The following is a 23,332-nucleotide window of genomic DNA, read 5'->3' as shown; positions in this document are numbered from 1 at the left end:
AATTAATTTAATTGATAATTATATATTCTTTCAAATAAAAAGTCGAATACTATTAATATTTTTGCATATTTTTTACTATGTATTCTTTCACATGAAAAAGTGGACTACTATTAATATTTTTTAAAACCTACAAATATCTTTTCTGCGTTTTCTAACCAAAAATTATTCCTACTTAATTTTTTAAACATCAAGTTAAATTAATATATAAATTTGTAGTTAACGATTTGGACTTAATTTTTAAAATTTCAAGTTAAATAAACATATACAATTTATGACCAATAATGGTTCAAACTTTTTTTTTTTAACTTCAAGTTAATTGAACATATAAATTTATGGTTAGTGGTTCGAACTTAATTTTTTAAAGTTCAAGTTAAATGAACATATAGATTTCTGGTTAGTATTTTTTAAACCTAAAATATATTTTGTATTTTTATAACCAAAAATGGTTTGCCCTTAATATTTTTAACTTAAAGTTAAATGAATATATAAAAATGTAGTTATCAACATTTATATTTATCTATAATACTCATTCATGCATTGTTAATTATATAATATTTGATTTGCATATGGTTTCAATCTATAAATTTGTATTAAATAAATATTTGTGGATGTTGGTACTTTATTATGTTTGAAATAACTGTGAGGTCGTGAAGATATGAATAATTTTAGTACTTTATTTTTTGTAATAATAATGTATTGTGTTTTCGTCGACTTATTAAGATGGATATAATTATATATATAATGTTGCTCTAATGTTTGTTAATTTGATTGATTTATATATGATTCATATATGTTCTTTATTTTTTAAATTTAAAGTTTAATGAATAATAAATTTGTGGTTAGAAGTTCGAATTTAATTTTTTATATTTCATGTTAAATAAAGTAAATTTATTTAATGGATAGATTGAAACATCACTATTAGTTAATAATTAATAGAATTTTTAATTTAACTTAATTTTATTTATTTATTTATTTGATACATAATTATGCATTCTTTGAAATAAAAAAGTCGAATACTGTTAATATTTTTTCATATACATTCTTCACATGAAAAGTGTACAACTATTTTTTAAAAAAATATACACTATCCTTTCTGCGTTTTATAACAAAAAATTGTTCGAACTTAATTTTTTAAACTTCAAGTTAAATAAACATATAAATTTTATAACCATAAATGGTTCGAAGTTTGTTTTTAAAACTTCAAGTTAAATGAATATATAAATATGTGGTTAGTGGTTCAGACTTTGCACTGATAGAAAAATTAAGAAAGTTAGAGAATAAAATATAAATAAAAAAAGAGAAGATTTTTATTTTCTGTTATATATCTTTTTTATTGAGCAATAAGCCTTTTATAGGCAAATATACCAACGAAAAGAACAATAAAAATAACAACAATATTTGACCACTAAAACCATCAAATAACAAATATGAAAAGATATTTATTTCTTGTAATACTTTTTTTACTAATAAACCATGACTAACAGACTTAATTTGACAAGACGGACAACTAAAGACTTGGACAAATCTTTAACAATTCAACAATCTCTCCCTTAAACCGATAAAGTCAACATCGGTTTAATAATAGCACCTCCCCCAAACTTGTTTTATAGAGTGCTAATATCAAGTAGCTCACTTAGTTTCTGAAATGCTGCTTGGTTTTCACTTTTGCGATATGAGATCGATTGTTTCATTCTTTGTGAGATATCTTAAAAAATGATGTTTAACATCAATGTGCTTGCTTATTTCACGTAGGAATGGATTCTTTGATAATTTTATGGTTGAAATATTATCACAATAAATTGCATTATGATCATGAATCTTGAATTTAAGCTCTTCAAGATTTTTTTTCAACCAAATAGGTTGACATGAACATGAATTTGCTACAACAAATTCAGCTTCAGTAGTTGATAAAGTAACAATTGATTGCTTCTTTGAAGTAATTCAACTTCAGTAGTTGATAAAGTAACAATTGATTGCTTCTTTGAAGTCCATGGAACAACCGTTGAATTTAAGAGAAAAATATATCCTGAATTTCTTTTTCTATAATCTTGATCTCTTGCATAATCACTATCTCAAAAACCCATCAAGTCTGATTGTTCTCCTTTCTTATAGTAGAGATTGTTTTCCTTTCTTATAATAGAGACCAAATTATGGTGTTCGTTGCAAGTATCATAAAATCCTCTTGGAAGCTAAAAAATGCATTTAGGTAAGATGCATCGTGTATCTACTTCTGAAACTAAAAGAATACATAATATTTGGCCTTGATGATGTCAAATACATTAACCTTCCAAAAATATGCTTGTAAAGTGTGTTGTCAATCATCTTTCCTTCACAATATTTGGTTAGCTTCAAACCACACTCTACAAGAGCACTTGTAGAATTGTATTTCCTCATTCTAAATCTGCAAAAAGCTTTTTGAAAATATTTCTTTTGGGAAATAAAAATCTCATAAGTAAATTGAACTACTTCAATATCAAAAAAATAATGCATTTTGCCAAGATCCGACGTATCAAACTCAACCATCATGGACTCCTTCAAATTTTCAAACATGACACTATCATTACCCGTGAATATAAGATCATCAACATATAAGCAAACAATGAGCATTTATCCTTCATCTTCAAATTTTTTACAAAATGTATACTCATATGGACATTTTTTAAAACCCACCTTAGAAAAATAAGCCTCAATTCGACTATATGGTCGTCGGACTTGCTCTACCAATACAAAGTTTTCTTCAATTTATACACTTTATGCTCATTACCAAGTTTAATAAAACCAGGAGGTTGATCGATATAATTATATATGTTCTTCCAAGTCTCCATGTAAGAACGTCGATTTCACATCCAATTAGAAGATAGACCATGAATATTGTGTTGCTAAGGAAATTACCATTCTGGTCGTGTCATGTCTTGCAATTGGAGCTAACATATATGTATAGTCGACTTCAAACTCTTGTTTATAACTTTTTGCTACCAACTGAGCCTTGAATTTGTTGACTTTTCCATTTTCTTTCAATCTACTCTTGTAAATCCACTTCACACCTATTGTTTTTTGACCTTTTGGAAGCTCGGACAGTTCTCAAGTTTTATTTTCTCTATGGATATGATTTCAGCATCCATTGTCATTCGCTATTTTGATTATTTGACGCCATCTTCGAAAGCTACTGGGTCACAATATAAAAATAGAGCAAAATGAACTTTGCATCTTCAATTTGGTTAATATCAGTTACATCATAATATGTCATCCACGTCGGTCTTCTTCTAACTCGTTGAGATCTTCGTTTATTTTCTGTCTCATTGACTTAAATGTGTTGATTGATTGTTGAGTGTTGCTTGTTCCATATAGATTGTACATTCTTCAAATGATGTTTTATTTCTTCTCCATTTTCTTCATCAAAATCAGCTTGAATTTGTTGTCTAACAATATTTTCATCAACGAAAAGCTACTGAACATCGTAAAAATTTATGGCATTGGGATAACTGACTCTACCGATTCTCGTGTTAGTATCTATTTGGTTCAACTTTGAACACGAGTCTTTTTCCGACATATATTTTAGCTTGCTGACTTGTATCTGAACCGAGTTAAGATAAAGTGATAGTGTTTTGCCGAAAATTTTACTAGGTGGTCATTCACTACTTCTAAACACCTAGCCGATCCTAACACAACATATAAAATTGAGTACATGTTGATAGTCATATACTGAAAAATGAAAACTAGAGAATATAACTCGACATAGTACATTGTTGCGATTATAATTACTAAATAACAAATGACACTTGGTTATTGCATGTTGTTGAATTAGTTCAATATAACTCGACATAGTAAATTGATAAAATAATGAATTTCTTCAAAAGCATTGCTTAAGAATTGAAATTCAATCATTATATAAGATTAAAGTGTACGTGCATTAACCGACATTCTAACAATAGTTTATTTATTATTTTAATTTAAATTATTCATATTGCGTTTGTTTCATCTTTTTATTTTAATTTTAATTTAGTTTATTAATTTATTCAACTTGTTTTAAAGTTAACTAAAGAATTGTTCTTAAAATATATTTGTTATATATCAACTTTTGTCGGACGATATCCGTACTTGTTATTAAAACTTGACAAGTACACTTGCAATAATATTTTGTTTAAAAATATTCAATTGTTATAAATTATTGTGCTGAAAAAGCTCAATCAGATAGATTAGACATAAAATCATTATATAGATTAGACATAAAATCATTATTTTCATATATATACTGTATTAAAAATTCAAGAGATAGGTAAAATATATCATCAACATTTTATTTACGATCAAGAAAGTACACTGTTGATACTATATATAATGAGAAAATATTTGTATTCACTAAAAAGTTAATAGAATAAGACGAATAAAATTATATAACGAAAAATAAATTATTTAAAATAAACACGTGAAAACATGCAAACTTCATATATGTGATTAATATGAATTTGAAAAAAATTAATTTTCATTTTTTATATTAACTAATTTTCTCAAATAAAATAGTTTCAACGNATTCCCTGATAGATCGTGTTGAAGTTTGGATAAATGGACGACGCAACGAATTTTAAAATCTTAGGAAATTTTTGGTTCTTTAACTTTCAATTTACATACATATCATTTTCCTAATCAACCCAATATTATTATGCATAATACGCCACTGACCTCTAGGTCAAGTGGCATAACCTCTCCCAAATATGGGAAAGGATATCAACGAATTGAAGTGACTCAAAAAATATTTGATTTTAATTCGAAATTATCGAATTCAAGTAGAACTCTAGCTAAAANCGAGCCGAATTTGAGCCTTAATTTAAACCGAATTCAAACAAAAAATAATAATATTTTTTATCTTCAAATTAAACCCAAATTCGAATATACATAATTTGAACCTTAAAATTTTGTTCATAGTCAGATTCATTTACACCCCTCCACAATACGGCATCAAACATTTTTATATACAAACGTCAGAGTTTATCATACAAGTCTATATGTTAATTAATAGTATATGATATTCAGTGGCATTTTAAGAAAGGTATATTTGGTCTTTATCCGTAGCATTCAGTTATATTCTGCCGACGCTGGAAACATGGAAATTTCTATGCAGTTTCATGACAGGTAAAGAATTACATTCAACTCTCAAGAGTCATAAATTGCCAACTATATTGTATTTATTGCTAGTTTCTTTCGAACAATCAAAGTCATAGATTGCGGGTTTTGTCCGCAATAATCATTTCAGATGTCGATCACAACATGAAGTGCACGAAACCATCACACAATTAGTTTTCAAAAAATTCGTGTGAATGAGAAGAAACAGCAACAAGCGTACATAAACAAGCAAAGATCATTTGAATATCATGAAAAAGTGGCATATTTTTTTTACCATTTCTCGTCAACATCAAAATCTTAAATCCAAAAAGAATAAATGGTTTTCCAGTTTTGGTCGGCTTGTACTTTTTTCACTACCAGCAAACTAATCTCATAATCAGCAAGTGCATGCTTTCTTTAGACATGAAAATATCACGCGTGAATCGTGATGGACTGTGTAGTAAAGGATCCCCACCTGAAGCCAAATTTCTCCACATCTTTTACACGCAATTTGGAAAAGACACATGCATGATGCTTGCGGGAAATGCACGTTAATCATGGACGAGGAATATCTAAAGATGCTAGCTTTAAACTTGCAAGTGCTGCATGGTAATGTTTCACCTGCTCAAGGATGAAAAATGTACACAGTTCATAAAATTAAGTACACAAAAAGGTTCAAACGGTTGCTAGATACACGCAGAAAGGCAACCAACAATTGGTTGGATAAATTAACAAGAATTGAATGAAAAAACATGACTTAGATGTTATTTGATCATCATCTTTCATAATTTAATCGAGAGAACTACGGGCAGAGACTTCTAAATGCATATTTTAGGGGATTTCTGGCACCATTCCGATTGGATTATCCATAAAGATTGCAACAACTTTGAAAAATTCCCCAAATGGTATTGAATACTAAAGCTTTTGACTCTACCGTCAACCACCTCAACAAACCACTTTCACCATTCTAGTTCATACTTATCAAAAGTAAGTTCCCACCACAATAATTTAAGATCTGACAATATGATGATGCTAATTGCTTCGCCGTCATCAAATTCATTTTTAGACTTTATCTATTCATTTCCTAGTTATACATAATCCTCAAAAGATTATATGAATGCAACACACAATTTCTGTTTCCAGTTCAACACCTTTTCTATATCTTATGCATTCACCAATTCAAAGAAATGGACACGATATTGTCTTGAATATTAAATAATATTGATAATCAACTGCAGAAATTTATTGTGATTCAAATACAACGAAGCCTTGAAGTGTAGGAAACAGTGAACGGGAAAAGTGAATCAAATATAAACTGAATTTAGAAAATAAAAAAATAATTTATAAAAGATTTTGACAAGGCAGAGAATAATTCGATGCAATCCAGACCCATTCCATGCATCTACCATTATAATATTCTAAATCTTACTTGTTAACATGGTCTCCTCCATCAAAAACTATTACAACCATGGACATTCTTTGAAAGACTAAAGATCACAGACTAGCACAAGGAACTTGTCAATAGGTTGGTCTACGAAGATATGAATGGAGCCATCAATAATTAAATAACACGATAGCCTTATCATGGCTGATGAAATGATGATCAAGACTTTTGAAGCCAATCAACAATACTGATAGGACATTTTTATTGATAATACCAAAGTTTAGCATGAGGTGACAAAGTGATGATTCAACAAGCGTTTTTTATGGACTTGGTGCCAAATGAAGTCTTTGTTAATCTTCCGATTAATTAAAGGTGGACATAAATAACAATATCATAAAAAAACCAATGGAATCATTTTCTATTATGGGAATTTGACACGGTAAAGGATCCAGTTTAACCCTCAAGCATAATAATATTTAATATATATTGGTCTTAAAATAAAACATTCTATCCGGTCGGTCACGCTTAAAACCCACAATTTTCTGGCATAAATTGCACAACAACTATCAAACAGATACGTGGGAAACAGTTACCATGATCTACAACAGGCAACAAATTCTAGCAACACAAAAAGTTTTGCAAGTTGACAATTAAATGAAGCTAGTATCTCATTAATCTGAGTTAAGATAGAAACAAGACAAGGTTTCCCATTTGACATGCAGCGAGTATGAATAGAAGTGTGACGTAACCATCTAAAGTTGAGAAAAAAAACTTCAAAAATTGCTTGATAATGTGTCACGTGCCATAACATTTCAGAAGCTATCTAGAAAGCCCAAGTTTGAGCAAATAAAGGAGATAACAGGTGAGTCAGGGGAAAGGAGAAAAAAGTTGTGTAAATGTTTTGTTTTAATTTGAGTCTTTTAGGGGAAGAATTTTTAAGAAATGTTTTTGATACGTTTGATTTTTCGGACGAATGAAATTGTTATTATCAATGTCAAATCATGTCAGAAATTGTTCGATAAAATTATTTTTAAATTTCAAAATAGTATATTGTGAGTTTGAAAACAATAAGACAACAGAAAACTATTTTTGGAAATAATGAAAAGTTTAGTTAAAAGTAATTGTTAGAGCGGAAATTTGTTTTGGAGAAATAAAACAAAAATAAATATTATATTTATTTTTATCTTGGGGTATGAGAAAATGTTCCTGAAAGATAAAAACAAGCATTGTGATAAGTGCAATTTGTGCACTTAAATTATCCTTATAATTCGTATAGATTGTTAGTTTTCTTGGGCGGAATTATGCGTCTTTTGTTGTTTTTGGTGTGATTGCAGAAATCTAGGTAAGACGTATTACATGGACTGAAAATGAATGAAAATGGCGCTTAGAGGAAGATAGCGAGCTTGGAAGGCAGAAAGACACGAGCATATGCGCGAGTCAGAGTCGCGCAGCCTCGCGCACATGCGCGATGTATGACGCGCATATGCGCGAGAAGTGCCAACCGAAGACTAAAGACCGAAGGTATCACGCAAATGCGCTAGATAAGGCCAGATGCACGAAAAAGAGGACTCCGCGCATATGCGGGGAGCTAGTGCGCGCACGTGCGCGTGAGAGAACTTTGCCCAACACAGAGACAGTGACTTCCGCGCATATGCGCGAGGCTTGGGCGCGCATATGTGCGCGGGGCAAATTCCAGATCTATTAGGTTTCATCGTGGGCTTTATAAAGGAGGCGAGGGGACCATTGGAAATGGGACTTTTTTCGGCAGCCAACATCAAGGATCGAGGAGCAGAAAAGTAAGAGCCAACGGAGGACGGAACGCGAAGAACGGAGATAGCAGATGCTTAATCCGGACACGGAGATGCACTTTCATCTTTCTTCAACACGTTTTTAATTCGGTTCTTTACTTTTATGATTTTAATGATTACAAACAGGTTTTGTTGTAATCTAGATTCGAGTATGAACTAATTTTAATTCCTAGAGATCGATGTAGTCTTTGTCGAACCTATGTTAATGGAGTTCTGAAGTTTCATTGAATTAATTCATCGTGTTTATTTGTGATTTCTTGTCTTTAATGCTTTTGGATTACTGATCATAATTCGATTGATTAAATAATTAAGATATAGCACTCGAGAGAGGGGATTGGAATTAGGACTGGAGAAATCACATCGTCAGATGTTTATAACGTGCAAAAGACGTATAACTCTGCTGAACCCATAAAAAGAACCTTGTTTGCATATATTATTTGTTACGTGATTTTGAATAGACATATTAAAATCAGTAATAGATAATACAGTTCTATTTATCATTTGAGAAAGATAATAGGAAAATTGCGAGTTCTTTGTTAATAAACATGATGCAATCTAGTGATATGTTAGTCAATTTTAATTTAGCATATGGGAGACCAGGCGAAATCGTATTTCTAGATTGATTTACTCAATGAATTTTAACTGTGTGCTAAGAATTACATGATTCGGACTTTTCTTTGAATTGATTATAAACTATCTTTTGATTTTTCTAAATAAATTCGAGACTATTTTAATTGCAAGCACTGATATATTTTTTAGTTTACGTTTACACTACTCGTGAGAACGATACTCTACTTTCATATATTAAAACTTGACAACCGTGCGCTTGCGGTAGTAAAAAGAGCAACAAGTTTTTGGCACCGTTGCCGGGGAGTGTCAAAATTTGAATTTATATCAGTATTGTTACCAATTAGTCTAGATTTTAATTTAGAGTTTTTTTATTTCATTTTAATCTTTGTTGATTTATTCACTTTCTCTGTTTGACAGTGCATGCTAAGATCGCAAAACCCTGACTGCTTATTTTTTATCCGGAGATCGAAAGAACTGCGAGAAGACTAAGAAAAGCGAGAAGGGAAGAAATCCAAGCAATGGCTGAAAACAGAGAGGACGCGAGATGTAACCCGCCAGACGCTATACCTATCAGAGATCACTTCAGACCAGTGATCAACGCCCCATTATTCTGGCATTGCTCGGGGGACATAAATGCCAACAATTTCGAGCTGAAACCTGCACTAATAAATATGGTTCAACAGAACCAATTTGCAGGAACTGCCACTGCTGATCCTCACGTTCATTTGAGGACTTTCTTGGAGATCACGGATACGGTAAAAATTAATAATGTTCCTGATGATATTATTAGATTGTGTTTGTTTCCATTTTCTCTCAGAGACCAAGCAAGAGGATGGCTCTAATAGCTTCCACTGGGGAGCATCACAACGTGGCAAGAGTTGGCAGCAAAGTTTCTTTCTAAATATTTCCCCCTGCAAAGTCTGCACAGTTGAAAATTGAGATTAGTACCTTCAGGCAGACTGACTTTGAGCAACTTTATGAGGCGTGGGAAAGGTATAAGGAGTTGTTGCGGAGGTGCCCGAATCATGGTTTTGAAGACTGGGTACAGATTGAGCTTTTCTATAACGGGTTGAATGGTGAGACACGGACAACAGTGGATGCAGCGACATGTGGCACGATCTTTGCCAAGTCTCCTGCTCAAGCCTATAACTTGCTTGAGCAGATGACTATTAATAGCTACCAATGGCCGTCTGAGAGGTCAGGAGTAAAGAGGACAGCTAGAGTTTACGTTGTGGATCCTATCACATCACTCACTGCACAAGTATCAACATTGACTACACAGATAGCGACTATGAATAAAGTGAGTACATCAAACACTGAGGGACCATCGGTTGTTGAAGAATCGGAATTTCCTGAAGAAGTTCAATACATCAACAACAAGAATTTTGGAGGCTATGGAGGATATCGAGGTAACCCTCCCCCTAATACTTATCATCCTGGGTTGAGAAACCATGAAAATTTTTCTTACGCAAATAATAAAAATGTATTGAATCCTCCACCGGGGTTCAATACATCAAATGGGGAAGGGAAGCCATCGTTTGAGGATTTGGTTAGGACATTTGTTGCAGAATCTAGTAAGAGGATGGCTAGGACTGAGTCTACGCTTGACAACCTAGAGACACACATGGCGAATATTGGTGCTTCCTCGAAAATCCTTGAGTTGCAAGTGCGGCAGATAACGAAGCAACTCACATCTCAACCGTCGGGCACAGTACAAAAGACTGCAGACCCAAATCTGAGAGAAGTGAATGCCGTTTTTATACAGCACATGGAGATTGGTGTGGTAAGCAGGGAAGAGAAAAAGGTTGAACTCACACCTATCCAGGATGAAAAGCCAACTCCAACCAAAAGAGTCCGAGGTAAGAAATGTGAGAAGTATGATTCAAATCAATGAATTGATATTTCTTTACTTCCCTACCCCCAGAGATTTTTACAATTACAAGCTGAATTTCACAAGAAAAAAGGTCTTGAAGATCTCAAGAACCTACACACTAATATTGAATCTGCAGATCAGAAAGAAGTGGAATTTCCAGAAGGAACACGAAGAAATCTTCCCCATAAGCTACAAAATCCCGGGGAATTAGCTGTACCATGTGAAATAAGGGGTAAATTGGTGGAAAAAGCTATCTGTGATTCAGAAGCAAGCGTGAATATAATGCCAAGTTCTCTTTACGAGAAACTTGGATTGAGCAGGATGGAGCCCACAGGACTAAGCTTGCAGATGGCAAATAAATTGGTTAGGACACCGTTGGGTATTGTGGAAGATGTTGAACTTCGTATCGATAAATTGAAGGTTCAAGCAGAGTTCGTGATACTTGACATGGAAAATAGTCAGAACGTTCACGTCATTTCAGAACGACCATCATTGACTACTGTTGGAGCCATCATTGACGTGAAACGAGGAAAGTTGACCATGGAAGTTGAAGGTCAAATGGTGGAAATAAAGACATCCAAGAAATCATACGACCCACCATGAACAGGATTAGTGATAGTCGGGCTGACGACGTTAAACCAAGCGCTTGTTGGGAGGCACCCAACCAGTATCTTTTATTGCTTTCGTTTTCTTTGTTTTTTTTATTTTATTTTCAATAGTATTTTTATTTTTGCATTTTTTATGTTATTGAATTCTGCATGTGACGATTAGACATTAATATGTGTTCTACTATACAGGTAACAACGTCAGGTGCTGGATTCGCTTCAGTTCCGCACGGACCATTTCATGGGCTGTATGATGGATTTCACTTCCGTGCTCGCTCAGCGGTTTCCGCCTATAGGTCCAGATGATCCGATGTTTCCCTAGCCGATTGTATGGCCACCCTAGTACCCCAGATCTTCTTCACAGGCACCACCCAGCACATGGATGAGGATGCCGACGATGGTGACGGCGAGCACTGACACTCGACGTGGGAGGTATGATTGTTCCGTTCTTTCCTGTTTATACATTGAGGACAATGCATACTTTAAGTTTTGGGGGGTGATTATTTGACATCTTGAATTTTTTTTACTGAGTTGGTAGCGATTATTGTTTCAAAAAAAATGTCATTTATATGTTTATTTTTAGTGTTTAAATTGTCATAGTTGTGGAATTAAGGTAATAGCCAACCAATGATGATATTTGACCCGAAATAGATGTTACTCCATGATTACGAGTCTAAATACATGCTATCTTTACTTAAACGTTTACACCCACGATTGTTGATACATCCGATGTCAAGAGAGTGTTCATGTGATTTGTGATTTGGAATTTATGAATGGACTCCAAAACCTGCATGTGATTACTTCTTGTTGAGTTACGTGTTCACTAACACAAAGATGATCTAGGCAGTCTTTGAATTATATTGGGTCTGTTTTCCTTGAATAATTTGTCAATTGTTAGCCCTTTGAGCCTAAATGAGAATGAGATGTGTGATTTGTTCTGTTTGAGTATACCCGAAAACATGACCTATCTGTGTTTGTTGATTGGTAGATTGAAGGTAGTCTAGAACTTGGTTTGGCACTCTTCGAGATGAGATACGAGTATTGTGTGACTTAGAGATGATTTAGGCAATTTTTGGAACGTTTGAGCCTTTGAAGCCTACCCATAACATCGTATTAAACCCTAGTGTCCCATGTTTGAGCTTAATGAAAATCGAATGGAGTGTGCCAAGGCACACAAGAGCCCCCATTCGTATCAATCCTAAATCCCCACGTCAACTACCGAACTTTGAACATATACACTAGTACCTACCGAAAACTGAGAGAAAATGAATCTTGTTATCACCACAAAAGTCTTTGTTTTCCTTGTGTGCGTATAAGAATATCATGGGAAAAGAGGAAAAAGAGGAAAAAGATGTTGAATAAAGAATAAAGGAGTATGATGTGTTGATATGAAGAAAGGAGGAAACAATGGTAAATATGTTGTGACAATGCAATTGGAAGTGAAATATGAGAAAGCGGGAGAAGTGTGTTGATAAATAAATTGGTTTGTTTCTCTCACTTTTGATTCCCTATCATTATTTGTAGCCATTAGCCGTAGCCTAACGTTATAAGCTTAAAAGACCTATTAACCGAGTCACATATACCCAATATACTAGTGGAGAAGAGTTGCCAAAGTTAAGCCTATGGACACTTGAAAAATGACGTCGATAGACATGGAATTTGATTATGTACACGTGCACATCTCATGATATTGGACTATGTTTGGTTAATTATTTCCTTCTGATTGCCATCTTGTTTAGTCAAATGATACCCTATAAGTCCTATTGATTTGTGAGAGTAAATGTGTATCTCAATGATTTTGTTAACTACATGTGTGTCAAAGAGTCCAGAATTTTATGAGATAAAAAGATATTAACTTATTTTGGCATTTGGAGTGGGTAAACGAGAATAGCAAAACACACACGCACGTGAACTGTGAGTAATGTGGCATGTGTTTGATTCAATATGATGGGAATTTAATCTCTGAGGCTAGTGGTTATCCTTTTATTCCACAACTCTTGTTCGTTCAGTTACATTCTTTAGGATGTGTTGAGTCTAGTCTAGCTAATGTTTTCCTTATTTTATTTTGCTCGGGACTAACAAAAATTCAAGTTTGGGAGATTTGATAAGTGCAATTTGTGCACTTAAATTATCCTTATAATTCGAATAGATTGTTAGTTTTCTTGGGCGGAATGATGCGTCTTTTGTTGTTTTTGGTGTGATTGCAGGAATCTAGGTAAGGCGTATTACATGGGCTGAAAAGGAATGAAAATGGCGCTTGGAGGAAAATAGTGAGCTTGGAAGGCAGAGAGACCCGAGCATATGCGCGAGTCAGAGTCGCGCATATGCGCGCAAGACAAAGCGAAACACAAAGCGAGACAGAGAGACTAGCGCACATGCGCGATGTATGACGCGCATATGCGCGAGAAGTGCCAACCAAAGACTAAAGACCGAAGGTATCACGCACATGCGCTAGATAAGGCGTGCATATGCGCGCACGAAGGATTTCCAGATGCACGAAACAGAGGACTCCGCGCATATGCGCGGAGCTAGAGCGCGAGAGAACTTTGCCCAACACACAGACAGTGACTTCCGCGCTTATGCGCGCGGCGCAAATTCCAGATTTATTAGGTTTCATCGTGGGCTTTATAAAGGAGGCGAGGGGACCATTGGAAATGGGACTTTTTTCGGCAGCCAACATCAAGGATCGAGGAGCAGAAAAGTAAGAGCCAACGGAGGACGGAACGCGAAGAACGGAGATAGCAGATGCTTAATCCGGACACGGAGATGCACTTTCATCTTTCTTCAACACGTTTTTAATTCGGTTCTTTACTTTTATGATTTTAATGATTACAAACAGGTTTTGTTGTAATCTAGATTCGAGTATGAACTAATTTTAATTCCTAGAGATCGATGTAATCTTGGTCGAACCTATGTTATTGGAGTTCTGATGTTTCATTGAATTAATTCATCGTGTTTATTTGTGAATTCTTGTCTTTAATGCTTTTGGATTACTGGCCATAATTCGATTGATTAAATAATTAAGATCTAGCACTCGAGAGAGGGGATTGGAATTAGGACTGGGGAAATCAAATCGTCAGATGTTTATAACGTGCAAAAGACGTATAACTCTGGTGAACCCATAAAAAGAACCTTGTTTGCATATATTATTTGTTACGTGATTTTGAATAGACATATTAAAATCAATAATAGATAATACAGTTCTATTTATCACTTGAGAAAGGGAATAGGAAAATTGCGATTTCTTGGTTAATAAACATGATGCAATCTAATGATATATTAGTCAATTTTAATTTAGCATAGGGGAGACCAGACGAAATCGTATCTCTAGATTGATTTACTCACTGAATTTTAACTGCGTGCTAAGAATTACATGATTCGGACTTTTCTTTGAATTGTTTATAAACTATCTTTTGATTTTTCTAAATAAAGTCGAGACTATTTTAATTGCAAGCACTGATATATTTTTTAGTTTACACTCATCGTGGGAACGATACTCTACTTCCATATATTAAAACTTGACAACCGTGAGCTTGCGGTAGTAAAAAGAGCAACACATTGCATTGGTGAAGTCAACAATCTCAGGCAACAAAATTTCTGCCATTATTATTTCATCCATCCATAGTTCCAGCATATAAGAAAATTTCTAACCAAGAAATTCTTTGCATCCAACTGTAAGCTCCTCAGAAACAATAGGAATAAATCAAGAAGACAATCTGCATAACTTCACCAAGAAACACATTGAAAAACAATGTCGCAACTGATTAATTGAAATGTAATCGAGCAAATCTAGGTAAAGTAGAAACAACTGTAGAGAGACACAAGGGGAAAGGGGCCAGTAAAGAAGTTTGTTCATGGTAAATTTCGAATGCTCCGGTGCAATACAACACTTCGTTGATAACCAAGTAATCCTAACAAGCTTTACAATAGCCTAAGCAAGTTCGCTAATTCTAGCTACCTTCTATACACAGGGAAACTGAGTTTGCAATAGAAAATAAATTTAAGCCCTTAGCAACTGCAATTAGATTATTAAAACATGAAAACTGAAATATAGTGTATTGTTAAGTATGAGTCCTCACTTTATTTCTTTAAATTTAAAAGAATTTTGTTTCCTTCAGCTAAAATAGAACTTGATTTGGAGGCTCTTTCCAAAAGACGTGAAGAAATAATTGAAAAATAAAACAGCAAGTACAAAAATAGCATTCTCAATATTATGCCTTGAAGAGGACTCGGCCCAACCCTTGGAACATACTACAGCCCCAGGTGGCGAAAAGCCGACATCGAGTATATGAGACAGACAATACATCCATTAGTCTTTGTTTCAATATGAATCTGACTCATCTTTCAGGGTATCTGCCGATATGCATGTATATGTCGGCTTGCGTCGAATATTACATTCAAAGCTTAAGCAAAGACAATCAATGTGAAAATGGTGGTGTCGACCACCCCCATCTCAAATGCAAGAACCAATTTTCAGTATTAAGTGGGAAGTTTGGATTTGGCCAAAATTTTGGGTCCATCCATCTAAGGAAGACGGGAGGGTTTGCACAATCAATTGACTACTTAACTCACTGAACTTTATCGAATTAGATGAACCTAAACCAGAATTTGTATATTCCTCGATAAAATCCTCCACATGGCTCAAATCCAATATGAGAAGAATCTTTAGTCACCCATGGCATATCATGAAGGAAAAAAAGGAAATTATGAATGGAAACTTTTAAATTCGAATAGAATCCGAAAGACAAAAAGGTTAACCATTGGTGACAACAGTTAAAGAGCAAATTTTGTGATTGATATCTTCAATTAACCAAATCTTCTAGAACCTCTTTTTTCCTGTGGTTCTGGATCAGCCAAATTATATTGTCTAAGTCAATCACGACTATGTTGTATGTATTATAATCTTTACCATGGTCCTATATTTCAGGAGTTATCAATTTAGCAAAGGGCAATATTTTTTGATTTTTTTCAACTTAATATTGTGGCTAATCGCAATCTCTGCCACAACAATACTCAAGTATTTTCTAAAGATCGATTTAAAATGAGTTCGTGATTTTGGTTTGATTTCGTTCCTATCCCATAATCACACCTTTTGTGATCAGAAACACAGTTAATCGGTGCCAGTCTTCCCTAAAAAGCACAACAAATCCTATATACTCACTCGTTTTTATGTCAAAGAAATCACAAAAATAAAAGTTAGCCTCTCTAATAGAGTTCAAGAGCATCAAGAATGTTAGAACTCAAAACAGTTCAATGAGGCAAGCTTGTATAGACGGCAATATTTGCATGTCATAACAGATAGTGGATTGGTTTCCAAAAGTAAAATATTAATCAAGAATGAAATTCTAGTAGCAGAATAAGGACAAAGCTCACTTGATGAATTCCGATCCAAATATCAACTTCTCGAAATGCCTGAAATTTTTTAAGTCTCATGCCCACTTGAATGTCATCTTCTCCACCAGCTCCCACACTCTAAGAATCGCGTAACAAATCAAGAACTCTCGCAAAGCAACCTTTTTAACTGATCTTTCTCAGATAATCCTCAACGTCCTCGTCCGCAGAACTCAACAATTGACACCCTCTAACATTAGTCACAGCAAATTTACTTCTAAATTCATCCCAAGACTTATCCAGTCCACAAGGCCAGATCTCTTTACTTCTTATATTCGTAAAACACGTCATGGAAATCAATGTAAAAGCCTCTTTCCATTCCAACACTCCCAAATTCGAACCACTCACTTCAATCCTCGCATTCTTAAAAGCCGGGGCACACTTCTGCTTCGCAAACTCAGCGCACCTTTCTCTGGCAGCAACACAACAAGCTTCTATCTCGATCTCCTCGCACTTTGCTCTTTCGCTGAGGTCCTGTTTGGAAGTCAGGCCCAAAACCAATTTCCACCAAGGGGGTTTGCATTTGTTCGAAGCGGAAATGGAACACCCAATTCGGGCCCCAGATTCGCATTGTGAGGTAATTTGGAGCTTGCAAGAGTTGTATGCGGCGGCCCAGGAGTCAGAGGTTTTGAACGCGAGGAGATATGGTCCAGAAGACGGGTCGTCCGAAGGACCAGCTCTGATGGGACCTCGTAGGAGAGGGAGTGGGCGAGGGAAGGGAATGAGAGTTGTAGCGGCGGAGAAGTAATCAGAGTCCGGTGGAAGTGGCGGCAACCGGCCGTCCATCGTAGGAACTTTGCCAAATTACCTAAATATCATGTCTAGGAACCCATACCCTAGAAAATGAATGAATTTTCCTGCTGACAATATGTGACCGTCTCGTTTACGAGCTATTCATTGCACCTCTGGACCGCATTTTGGCTTCCAGAAATTGGTCTTCAGTCCCCAGTGGTCGTTTTTTTTTGTATTCAGTTTCTGGATATTTTTTTAGTACCACATTTCCACATGAAGTATACCACATTTTCACATGAAGTGTACCACAATTTGTATGACATAGTACCACAATTTTGTGGGTAGGAAGTGAACACAAAGAAATGTTTTGATTGGGGATTTTTCTTCAACTTCCCCCATTGGTTTCACAAATTATTAAACCCCAAAACTCGGAGACAAACCCTCAAAGCATTAAATATATTTTTTATTAGGTAAATTTGTTTTAAGTCTTCAAATCCAATCGTTGCAAGAGATTTAATGATTTTTAATCAAGATTTTCGCATATTCTATAGAAATCAAATGGTATTCAAAATAGATTTTCATAGATAACTTCATGGGAAAAAAATTGTCTTTAGTTCAACCCAAAGATTTGGGAGTAGGTCTCTTGTGAGACAGTCTCATGAATCTTTATCTGTGAGATGAGTCAATCCTACTGATATTCACAATAAAAAAATAATATTTTTTCATGGATGACCCAAATAAGAGATCTGTCTCACAAAATACGACCCGTAAGACCGTCTCACACAAGTTTTTTCCAAGATTTGGATTGATTTTGAAAAATTCTAACTCATACACAATCTCTTTTTTTTTCTCTCACCTCAAATAACGTCTCTTCTCTTCTCTCATCTATCTCTATCACTCTCTAATTTTCAAAATTTATCACATTATATACATTTTTTATTTTTAAAAGTTCTAATTTATACACAATCTCTTTTTTTTTTCTCTCACCTCAAATCACGTCTCTTCTCTTCACATCTTCTCTTCTCTCATTTATCTCTATCACTCTCTAATTTTCAAAATTTATCACATTATATACATTTTTTTTTTGGCAAAAACTTGTGTGAGATGGTCTCACAGGTCGTATTTTGTGAGACGAATATCTTATTTTGGTCATCCATGAAAAAGTATTACTTTTTATGCTAAGAGTATCTCTTATTTGAGTCAATCATGAAAAAGTATTACTTTTTATGCTAAGAGTACTACTTTTTATGTCTTATACAATTATGCATTATGTCTTATACATTATTCTAGTCCATTTCAAAGTCATAATTTATTTTTTTGAGTATAAAGATGTGATTTATGTGTTATTGTATAATGTTTTCACAAAATTGTGTAGGTATGGATTCAGTCAAAAGACTAATTATTTATTTTGGAAAATTTACAAAAAATGCGACTGATAGTTGGGTTTGGAATGAAAAAGATACAAATGTTAAATCAATTCTTAAATAGAAATAATAGATAATTAAACAAATGAATCACGAAAATAGAACATGTGTGTTCATAGAAAAAGGGTCTTTTAGGATTTTTTATAATTGTATAAGACATAAAGCAAAATGTATAATAAAGAAGACCGTTTTTAAAATTATGACTTTGAAATGGACTAGAATAATCAATTTCTCAAAAAAAAATTGATGGTCAATATGGTTTAAAAGATGGGGGATATCTTTGTAATTTGATGTGATAAAAAGACCATTTTGGTAAATTAATTTAACTTAAGACTAAAATTGATTATAATAATTGTGTGAAATCTATTTAAGAAAACCTCTCTTAAAAAAGTCATCAAAAATCTGAATTGAATATACACCACTAAGTTTGCATTCATTTATGTCACACAAAATATGTGTTTGCACTATCTGGTCAATACAAAAATATTTATGCACTATTTGGTCTAATGTCTTTTATCAAATGGAAATCGGTTCAAAATATTGAAAATATGGTACTTGTATATGAGTACCAACTATTTGTCTTTTTGGATGAAAAACAGTGCAAAATATTATAAATATGGTATTAATATATGATATTTGAGTAACAACTATTTCAGATTTAGTACTGATAAATGATTTTTGAGTACATTTATTGGTATTAATGACACATTTGACTTTTCACAAATGAAAATCGGTATAAAACATTAAAAATATAGTATTAATATATGATATTTGAGTTCCAACTATTTCATACATATATATATATAAATATATTTCAAAATTTTGTTGGCGCATGTTTCTTAGCTTGCAATTCCATCCAACACATATGGGGAATTTTCTCTTTCTATATATGTATATAAATATATTTCAAAATTATAAATATAATTAATTTTGAACTAATTTAGTGGGAAATTGGTGAAACGATAAAAAAAAATTATAATAAATTGAAAGATGAAGATAATAAAACTATTTTTAACTCTAAACACGGTAATAATTGGTCGCCAAACATGAGATAATACGCCAAAATGAAAGTATCGATATATGTGGAAATATTTTGTTTATGTCATGATTGGCTAGTAATATGGTGGGAAAGTATATGAAAATACTATTTTTTTTACGGCAAATATTATTTACTATTGTAAAAAAACAAATATTACTTGTTCAATAATTTTTTAAAACAAATCGACTGAAGTAATCACAAATCATGCAATTTTGAATATTCATTTAAACTTAATGATTTTTAAAATACATATAAATTAAGTTCAGTTAATGTTCAACCCAAAGATGTTATAAAGCTAAATAAATAACTAGATGTAGAGTTCCAATTTTATTGAGTAAGGTTGAATTAAATTGATTGATAAACTGAATAATTCATGTATTATGTGTCATATTTTTAAAATTGTGATTTACATAAATGAAAGTATAGGATATATAAAATAGAATTTTTAAAAAAACGAACACATTCCCCGTAATTTGATAATAAAACCCGATACCTCAAGAAGCGCCCGGTTCATCGGTTCATCCTGGGACTTGAGCTGAGGATGAGTCGAAATGATAAGGAAAGTCTGAACCAACCTGGGAGAAGGAAATGTTCTTTTATAAGCCATCCGTCGGTTTGCAACACAAGGGAAGCTGATCAGAGCAGCATGTGCTCGAATGAGCCCGGGTTCTAAGCTTAGTCGAGCAATGTATTAGGACTTAAAGGATCATGGGTCTTGTCCTCATTCTCACAACACGATCATTTGCCTGAGCACCTCAGTACATGTGTCAATTCCGGGTCCACAAATATGGGATGTTATGCTTCAAAATTATTGGTATGTCATTCATCACACGTAGAGATGAAATGACTAGGTTAGAGACAGTATGAGTTGTCAGATGAGGCAGTGTCAGAAGGTAGGGCATTGGCAGCCATCTTGCCATAACTAGTAACCAAGCACTGAAAACAAGGTCATCATTATCTTTTCTCTTATAAATACTTAGGTTTACTTGATCCTAAAACGGTCTATTCACTTAACATTTTGCACAAGTATTCAATATACATTCTCTATATTGCATTTTCTTTTGCGAAAGCACTTGACTGACTTGAGCGTTGAAGTGGTAACGTCGAAAAACCTTCCAGCGACACACTAACGTTCTTTATTCTTAACACGTGTATATCCTAAGCCCTGGGACTATATGCTCGGTCTCAAGCGTCCCTGTGAAGATCTTACCTGGCCCAGTGAATCGCTCACCCAACTCACCCGATTTACCGGCCATTGTCGTTAGTGTCGTCTGTGGGAAATCAGATCTAAGGCGTGAATATTTTTTCCACCCGAAAATCAGTACAAATGGATGATTCTCGGAGGAAGACCATAGAAGCAAAAGTCCCCCAAGGGGATCCACCCCCTTAGCACAATTCCACAGTCAATCCAGAACAGCTATCGATAGTTGTGACCATCCAAAAGTCATCGCAGAGAAATTATCTTCCTACAGCAGTCACATGCACCGAGAAGAGGGATCTGAGGACAAGTCCCCTCCTCAGGACAAAGCAAAAAAGGAGGAAAGCTATTAGGAATGTTCCAAGACCCTCACCATGGTCGAGGAACTTGAAGATTTAAGCAAGAAAGTAAAAAATTTGGAAGGACAAACCAGGTCCTCCCGAGCCCCCCGAGTCCATCCAAGAAGGTGTCATTTCTCCACCCAGATAGTAAATAAGCCCTTGCATGCCCATTGTAATTCGGAAAAAGTTAGAGAACATGACGAGAGCACCGATCCCGAAGAACATTTGGCCCGGTTCGAGAAAATGGTCATGTTGCACTATTATGAGGGTAAAATCAAATGCAAAAATTTCTTAACCACGTTGGTGGGGTTTAGGGTTATCGCAGAGAAATTATCTTCCGACAGCAGTCACATGCACTGAGAAGAGAGGTCTGAGGACGAGTCCCCTCCTCAAGACAAAGCAAAAAAAGAGGAAAGCTCTTAGGAATGTTCCAAGACCCTCACCATGGTCGATGAACTTGAAGATTTAAGCAAGAAAGTAAAAAAATTTGGAAGTACAAACCGGGTCCTCCCGAGCCCCCCGAGTCCATCCAAGAAGGTGTCATTTCTCCACCCAGATAGTAAATAAGCCCTTGCATGCCCATTGTGAGTCGGCAAAAGTTAGAGAACATGACGGGAACACCGATCCCGAAGAACATTTGGCCCGGTTCAAGAACATGGTCATGTTGCACTATTATGAGGGAAAAATCAAGTGCAAAGATTTTAACCACGTTGGTGGACTCAGCACAATGATGGTTTGAAAAGATCGAGCAACAGAGCATACATTCTTACAATTACTTCAAGAACGTTTTCTTGCACCACTTTAGTTGCAGCAAGAGGTACAAGAAAACTTCTTTCAGCCTGTTTGAGGTAGAACAAAGTGGGGACGAGTCATTATGGGCGTACATCCGTAAATTCAACAAAGCCGCTCTAGAAGTGCCTTCTGGTGCGCACCCCCCCCCCCCTCGGGACCAAAATTATTGCCCTAACATAGGGACTCCAAGAAGGGGATTTCTTCCAGTCCATGGTGTCTCAGGCTGAGAAGTACATTAACATGGAACAGGACCAGAGGCAGAAAAGAGAAGCCATGAAAAAGAAATGGGTGATCGGCCAGGGAGGTTAGAAGACCAAGCATATAAGGGAAGCTCTTTGGGGCGGTTATCTCACTTCACACCCCTGAAAGCTCCGAAAGATCAGGCGATACAACTTTGTGATGAGGAGAAATAACCTTACCTGCCCTCGTAGTCCTCTCAGGACATGAGGGCAGCCATGAAATTTTATACGATCACCGAGAGTATTATCATGATACCAGCGAGTGTAAGAAATTGACAAAGGACCATTCCCAACCAGATCCTGTCAAAACTGAACCATAAGTGAAAATATCTCGGGGATTCCCGTGGGTACCTAAGAGCTCAAGACCCCTCCCCTCTTCCAACGCCCCATGTTTCAATCCCAATCTAGAGGTCATCACTAGCCCTCCCCATCATACAGGTCCCGAGGGGAGAAAGGTCGGAGAAAATATCCTACTCTAGGTGTAAACAAGATGATTTTAGGAGGGATCCAGCGATGTTTATTACAACCGGGCTCAGAAGGCATGGATCCGATGAGAAAGTTTGGGAGTGGATACTAAAAGGCAGAAAGATGAAACAATAATCAGTTTTGGCTCCTAGGATTTACAGGGTGTCACTTTACTCTTAATAATGTCTTGGTCATCCAAGTCAATATTGCAAATTATGATGTCAGGTGGATGTTTGTTGATTCATGCAGCTCGATAGCCTTGAACCAGATGGACTTGAAGGACTACATATTAGAACTAGTAGACACTGATCTTTTGGTTTTGCTGGTCATACGTTGTACCCAATGTGAGATATTGTGCTTCTCTTAACGGT

General features: G+C 34.8%; 2 protein-coding genes across 4 annotated transcripts; one reads left to right on the top strand and one right to left on the bottom strand.

The window, feature by feature from the left end:
* Positions 1-5,184: 5,184 nt before the first annotated feature.
* On the bottom strand, positions 5,185-17,622 carry LOC140973378 (uncharacterized). 3 transcript variants are annotated; one of them, XM_073436118.1, is made up of 2 exons: positions 16,714-17,622; positions 5,185-5,721 (listed from the first exon to the last, which is right to left on the bottom strand). In XM_073436118.1, exon 1 carries the CDS (start codon positions 17,515-17,517, stop codon positions 16,858-16,860), a length of 660 nt encoding a protein of 219 aa, XP_073292219.1. In that variant the 5' UTR covers positions 17,518-17,622; the 3' UTR covers positions 5,185-5,721; positions 16,714-16,857. The 3 variants fall into 3 exon arrangements, with proteins under 3 accessions (XP_073292219.1, XP_073292220.1, XP_073292221.1); XM_073436119.1 differs by lacking the exon at positions 5,185-5,721 and adding an exon at positions 14,893-15,064; XM_073436120.1 differs by lacking the exon at positions 5,185-5,721 and adding an exon at positions 14,893-15,056.
* On the top strand, positions 9,381-11,338 carry LOC140972149 (uncharacterized). The gene is made up of 4 exons (XM_073434618.1): positions 9,381-9,617; positions 9,680-9,739; positions 9,791-10,721; positions 10,806-11,338. Exons 1-4 carry the CDS (start codon positions 9,381-9,383, stop codon positions 11,336-11,338), a joined length of 1,761 nt encoding a protein of 586 aa, XP_073290719.1.
* Positions 17,623-23,332: the final 5,710 nt, after the last annotated feature.

Source organism: Primulina huaijiensis, chromosome 3 (assembly GCF_012295235.1).
Source record: "Primulina huaijiensis isolate GDHJ02 chromosome 3, ASM1229523v2, whole genome shotgun sequence".
Lineage (NCBI taxonomy): Eukaryota > Viridiplantae > Streptophyta > Magnoliopsida > Lamiales > Gesneriaceae > Primulina > Primulina huaijiensis.
This window is presented reverse-complemented; position numbering and strand designations above follow the sequence as displayed.